The 6,994-nt window shown below is 39.7% G+C and overlaps 1 protein-coding gene across 1 annotated transcript; it reads right to left on the bottom strand.

Annotated features, from left to right (window-relative positions):
• Window positions 1-2,401: 2,401 nt before the first annotated feature.
• On the bottom strand, window positions 2,402-6,769 carry LOC149881124 (uncharacterized). Its single transcript, XM_090067938.1, has 4 exons — window positions 6,542-6,769; window positions 6,185-6,234; window positions 4,023-5,782; window positions 2,402-2,439 (listed from the first exon to the last, which is right to left on the bottom strand). Exons 2-4 carry the CDS (start codon window positions 6,226-6,228, stop codon window positions 2,402-2,404), a joined length of 1,842 nt encoding a protein of 613 aa, XP_089924064.1. The 5' UTR covers window positions 6,229-6,234; window positions 6,542-6,769.
• Window positions 6,770-6,994: the final 225 nt, after the last annotated feature.

The following is a 6,994-nucleotide window of genomic DNA, read 5'->3' on the forward strand; positions in this document are numbered from 1 at the left end:
CAACTGTTTCACAGCTTCAAAAGCTGACTGTTGTTCGGATGTCCACTGCCATGGCACATCTTTCTTAATTAGACGATAGAGCGGGTCTAATGTCATAGACAAATTTGGAGGAAGAAATTTGCCGTAAAACTGTACTTGACCAAGAAATGATCGCAGCGTATTAACGTCCTTAGGAACTGGCATAGCCAAAACAGCATCAACTTTGTTACCTTTAGCAATACCTTCCGAAGATATTATATGACCAAGATATTCAATCGAAGGACTAGCGAAAATACATTTTTCTAGACGACAGCGTAGTCCGTTTTTGCTTAGTCGTTGTAGAAGACCACGCAAGTTGGAAATGTGATCGGCTGCGTTGTTGCCACTGACGAGAATATCATCGAGATAGACAGCTACACCAGGTAGATCACTTGTTAATTTATTCATTGTCTCTTGAAAGTACCCCGGTGCTGAAGTGATTCCAAATGGAAGACGTAGCTGAAGAAGTACACCAGTATGTGTACTGAGAGCCAGTCGTCTCTGAGAAATTGGACCCAAACGAATTTGATTATAAGCGTCAGCCAGGTCAATTTTTGTGTATCCATAACCGCCACGCAGTTTACGCAACAGGTCTTCTGGCAACGGCATTGGGTAGCGATGAGGTTCTAGCTGAGTATTAATGGAGACTGAATAGTCGCCACAAATTCGAATCTTTCGTTTTGTTTGTCCCGGAAGCGCGGTCTTTTGAATAGGAACCACAGGTGTACCTTCGTCATTGAATTGAGTACGTTTCCAAACACCATGCTTGATACCAGCTTCGTAAGCGTCAACCAGATCTTCTTGAATAGCGAAAGGTACAGGTCTTGGACGGCAGAAGATAGGCTTGTAGTCAGGCTTGAATTTTATTTCAAGTTCAAAGTCTTTCAAACAACCCAATTCTGGTTTAAACAGGTCTGGAAACTCAGAACATAGAATTCTGCACCTTTGTTGGAGATCTGTGTCAGGTTTGAGATGCTCAAAGACCTTAGCAACAGTACTCTTGGATGATTTCTTAATCTTTTCATCAACTGTAAGATCAAGTAGTCGAATACCCGATCGGCCAATAAGATTTAGTCCAGGAACAGAAGTTACGTGGAACCAGATCTTGCAACAGGTTGTTGGAGCTTTAACTGATAATTCAACTTTCCCTAGTATCGGAAGTTGATGCTTGCTTGCTGACTCGAATTGTAAATCCGACGATTGAAGATGTGGTTTACCCAAACTTTGCCATAAAGTATGGGTGATGAAGTTGGCTGGAGCTCCAGGATCGAGTTCGAATCTTATCGAATGCCCATTGATTTGGAGATTTTGTGTAATTTCATCATCAACATTGATTTGGTTGACTTGGCGAAGTGCTTTGGTCTGTCCATAAATGAATATAGGCTTGACCGTCTTTCGGGATTCAGCTTTTTTCTTGAAACAAACTGCTTCAATGTGACCATTTTTACCACAAAAATTACATTCGGCGTCCTTGAAACGGCAATTTTTGCGTTCATGGGTCGATTTGCCACAACTTCTACAAGCGGTTGACTCAGTCTGAGATTTGTTTTGTCGAGGAGCTGAGGATTTGGATTCCGATTTATGTTGCCCCAACTTATTGATTGGGAGAGACATCGGAGACTTTGAGGGACCAACGGCAGTTTCCTTGGCTACCTTGGCGGCCTCCTCGGTTTCGGTTGCTATTTCTACCGCCTTGGCGAAAGTTAGATCTTCATTTTTGCACTTGAAAAGAGCTTTGAGCACTGCTTCATTTTTAATAGAGCAGATAAAATGTGTTCGAAGAGCTTCATCCAGTGGATTTGTGATGTTAGCAAAGTCGCATGTTGCAGCCAATTGTCGAATTCGAGCAACCAGTTGTGGAATAGATTCACCTTGATTTCGACCAATGCTTGACCAAAATTTGAATCTTTCACGAACAAGGAATTTGGTTGGATTGTATTGTTCTTTCATGAATTGAGCAATTTGATCATACGAAAGATGGTTGACTGTTAAAGGAGTCTCTTGTTGGCTAGCAAGATTGCACAACTGTTTGTAGATGACTGGAGTTTGACAACTGAGAAAATAAGCAGCTTTGTTATTTCTTGTTATACCCCGAGCTTTAGCGAATGTTTCGAACCTTTCCTGATAGTCGACCCATAATTCAGCTGTTGAATCAAAAGCAGCAAAATCTTGAGTGACCTTTGATTCATTGGCTTCAAGCAGTTTGACAATGGCGTCTTGTTGCTCCTTGATTTGTCGCTGTTGTTCGGCTAGTTGTCGTTGACTAGCTTCTTGCAGCTTCTGCATTTCTGCCAATATCGCTACCAGAGTAGCACCGTGTTTTTCTTCCATAAGTAGTTTTTAGAAAATAGAGAGATCATCGTCGCCAAAAATCTGTTATGTTTCATAACAGATCCAAAGAAAAGTTCGATTTCAGTAAAGCTTTTATTTTTGATTAAGTAATACCAATACAATACAATAATATCACAAACTTAATATTTATAGTAAAATAGAAAGTTCCTAGAAAGATACAGAACATTCTGGAACGTTATTATATATCTAGAGGGTTCTATGGAAGATTCTCGAATGTTCTGTTGTATCTAGAAAGTTCTAGAATGGACCGTAACAGTTAAAACAGAATATGTCCAAAGGCTCCAAGAAATCTCGGTGAAAGGCTCCAATTTGACGAAATAATCACAGAATTGACATTACAAGCAAATTCTAAGCATTTCTGTGCATTTGTCGCAAAAATCGGTACTTACCACTGAATTGCTTGATGCCCTAGGCCATTTTTTTGCTCAGCCTGACATGATACAACAAAATATGGCCAAGGGATCCAATGGGAGTCGGTGAAAGCCTCGAATTTGGCCACATTTGGCCCAAATTTCGACGTTTTGAATGGAAATTGAGCCAAAAACGGGGTTTTGTCGCCAAATCCGGTACTTGCCAGCCTCTCTGTTGATTGTCTTTGTCATTTTCGTGCTCATCCTGACAGGATACAACAAAATAGGGCCAAGGGATCCAAGAGGAGTCGGTGAAAGTCTCGAATTTGGCCACATTTGGCCCAAATTTCGACGTTTTGTATGGAAATTGAGCCAAAATCGGGGTTTTGTCGCAAAATCCGGTACTTGCCAGCCTCTCTGTTGATTGTCTTTGTCATTTTCGTGCTCAGCCTGACAGGATACAACAAAATAGGGCCAAGGGATCCAAGAGGAGTCGATGAAAGCCTCGAATTTGGCCACATTTGGCCCAAATTTCGACGTTTTGTATGGAAATTGAGCCAAAAACGGGGTTTTGTCGCCATATCCGGTACTTGCCAGCCTCTCTGTTGATTGTCTTTGTCATTTTCGTGCTCAGCCTGACAGGATACAACAAAATAGGGCCAAGGGATCCAAGAGGAGTCGATGAAAGCCTCGAATTTGGCCACATTTGGCCCAAATTTCGACGTTTTGTATGGAAATTGAGCCAAAAACGGGGTTTTGTCGCCATATCCGGTACTTGCCAGCCTCTCTGTTGATTGTCTTTGTCATTTTCGTGCTCATCCTGATAAGTTACAACAGAATATGTCCAAAGGCTCCGAAAAATATCGGTGAAAGGCTCCAATTTGACGAAATAATCACAGAATTGACATTACAAGCAAATTCAAAGCATTTCTGTGCATTTGTCGCAAAAATCGGTACTTACCACTGAATTGCTTGATGCCCTTGGCCATTTTTTTGCTCAGCCTGACAGGTTACAACAAAATATGGCCAAGGGATCCAATGGGAGTTGGTGAAAGCCTCGAATTTGGCCACATTTGGCCCAAATTTCGACGTTTTGTATGGTTATTGAGTCAAAAACGGGGTTTTGTCGCCAAATCCGGTACTTGCCAGCCTCTCTGTTGATTGTCTTTGTCATTTTCGTGCTCAGTCTGACACGATACAACAAAATAGGGCCAAGGGATCCAATGGGAGTCGGTGAAAGATTCGAATTTGGCCACATTTGGCCCAAATTTCGACGTTTTGTATGGATATTAAGCCAAAAACGGGATTTTGTCGCCAAATCCGTAACTTCGTCAAACTTCTCAACAAAACCAATGTCAAAGACTTTAGAATCCACTGGGTTGGTATAAAAGCTTTTAGTATATTTCACCTTTAAACGATTGCACAAGTAGTTATCATCTGCAAGATTTTCAACAATCACAAAAAAATAGTTCTGATGTAGAAAACAAGAATCTCGAAAACTTACAGACAGGTTTGTACGCTTTGAAGTTTTAAATACAGTTCTGACATTTTGCAATTCAAACTGACGCTTTGCAACTTGTGATATTGGGTTGTTGCAGTTTCGAACTTGTTTCTTCAATGTTTGCAGAAAATTTTCAAAAGGGAAAGCGGACATTTCATTGAGTGAACAGTCTTGATTTTCAACATCGTCTGAGAGATGAACCAAACTGTGAATGTTATAAACCACAAAGGTTTCACCATAAAAAGTTGCAGCGTTTTCTACAAAACAGTTAAGCAAGTCCCTAGCATAAGATAAGTAATGACGCCTGAACTCACTATTAGAACTCAACAAAATAGAAATAGAAACATGCAGCAAAAGAAAATGTTGATACATGTCGCTTTGAAGCACAGCTTTCAACACCAGAGGACCAGTATAAAGTAAAAACTGCCTGAATTCTGTGGCTTTCCATCTGTCTAGCTCAGACAATGAACGTGGTTGGCGAGCAAAGTCAGAAGGTAACTTGCCATTTAAAGATAACAGTCTGTTAGAAACATCGCTTATTAAAAAGTTTGACAGCCTGCATACTCTTGGACCCTGAACTAAAAAAGTCAAAATTCTTTTTGTTGCTCCTAGACAAACTAAATGCATGTAATCTAAAACAAAGTCATTGATCAAAGATGCACCTAAACTTGAGAGAGGGGATACACCAACTTGATGACCATTTAAATACAACAGCTGATCAAAACAAGCATTAGACCTTAACAGATATGAACTTTGGGGCTTGAACACCACGCGATGAGCAACATACTCACCAACAATCTCACAACGCTCACAAGCGTGCTTTGAGGTGTGTACAACAACTTGTTTCAAAAATGCTCTAGCTGGAGCATCACAGATAAAAACACCAAGACCAAACTTTAAGTTTGTTTTGTTGAAGGTTATACCAGCTACACAGAGGTGCTTGACTTCTAGAACAAAGTCCTTCAAAAAATCATCTACAGGATGGGGCTTAGATTTCCCACAGTATAGTGCAACAATGAAAACATTAGAGTGAAACATGCCCAAAATAGGCCACATTTGTACAAGCGATGATTTAAACAAAGGCAAACCGTCTATGCTGACATTTAACTTAATCTCAGTAACATCAATCACATCCATTTCTTTTAAACGTTGAATCAAACCTTCCTGAATTCCAAAGTAAGTATAGGAGCCACCGCAGATTTCTTGAGTACAGATTCGTCTGGGAGTCTTTAACAACGTTCTAGCATCCTTTTGTAAATGCTCATAACCATGTCTATTGAGAACTGAAAGCAGATCATTGAAGGACTCACGAGATACATTGTGCTTAACTGCCCACCTAGCTAATTCGATGTTTAGAGGTGATGTCTTCGATCGATCAGCACTGCTAACATCGCTAACAATTTCGCTGCAAGCTAAAACGTCATCAACGTGAAGATCATGTTTGTCTGGTACTGCAACATCACCACTAGAAGGTTCAGTCGAAGTTAGCATCTTGGTAATCTCGGACTGGATTCTCCTATACTTTTTACTGTATACTCTTGCTCTTTCGTTCATTTCAGCGCTATAAACATAACGATGATAGTAAAAGTAAAAAAACAACAACAAACAAACAAACTTGTATCAAAATCTTGTATACATTGCGTCCGCAAGGCAAACTTTAAACTTACAAAAAAGCCGGGGAGGAAGAGATGGTAAAAGCTCTAGACCTGCAGAAGGCATTCTTATTCGTTATATTTAAAAACTCTCTTTCATTAAATACGCAACACAACATTACCGAATCATTTTCATAAAATAAACACGAACATCATGAGAAAATTGATAAACCGTAAATAACATAAATTTTGCAAAGAGATGCCAGCATGTCTAATAACAATTTTGTCCCCCGGTCATTCAAGCTAGCTAAAGCAACTCTGTAAAACAGCCAAACAAAAACTTACTCAAAAAAGCAAAACAAAAAACTTACACAGTTTCCTCCTGATACTTGCAGATTTTGAAACTTTTTTTCATTCAAGACTAAAAAAAAACAACAACTATATAAGAAACCGGGGAGGGAGAAGGCAAAAGCTCAAGATCTGCAGGAAGCATTCTTATTTATCAACTTTAAAAATTCTATCTTATTAAATAGTAACACAACATTTCCAAATCGCCTTCATAAAACAAACACAAACACCGTGAGAAAATCGATAAAACGTAAAAAAATAAAATTTTGCAAAGTAAAACTAGCACGTCAAAGAAAATTATTGTCCCCCGGTTATTCAACCTAGCTAAAGTAACTCTGTAAAACAGCCAAACAACTCGAAAAATCAAAACAAAAACTTACTCAGTTTACTCCTGGCATTTGCAGATTTTGAAACTTGTATCACAGAAGCCCTTTTTATGTCTATTTTCAAAACCTATTAACGTAGGTGTATTTCCCATAATTGGCTCATTAGGACAAACCTCTTGTGGGAGGATAGACATTTGTGGCAGAGGCGAACTTCCAAGCTCATTGTTTGCCTTAACCAATAACACACCAGGAAACGGCCCACGTGAATGTACCAATTTCATTCTATGCACGCTGCATCCGCACAAACCTAGGAATTTTCGACATTCACGTGACCAAAGGGGAGGGGGTTTTATCTTGCAAAAATTTTACTATCTCTCTCTCTCTTTCTTTACCCCTCTCGCTCCCCCTCACCCCTCTTACTACAGGCCTATTCGTCGTGCAACTGGAATTTTTTGTGCAGGCCTATTTTTTTACGGTTGTAGACAATTATTTGTTTAGATTTGTTTT

Source organism: Hydra viridissima, unplaced genomic scaffold, assembly GCF_058129835.1.
Source record: "Hydra viridissima isolate aposymbiotic clone 2 unplaced genomic scaffold, HvirCarnegie_v1 scaffold_12, whole genome shotgun sequence".
Classification (NCBI taxonomy): Eukaryota; Metazoa; Cnidaria; class Hydrozoa; order Anthoathecata; family Hydridae; genus Hydra; species Hydra viridissima.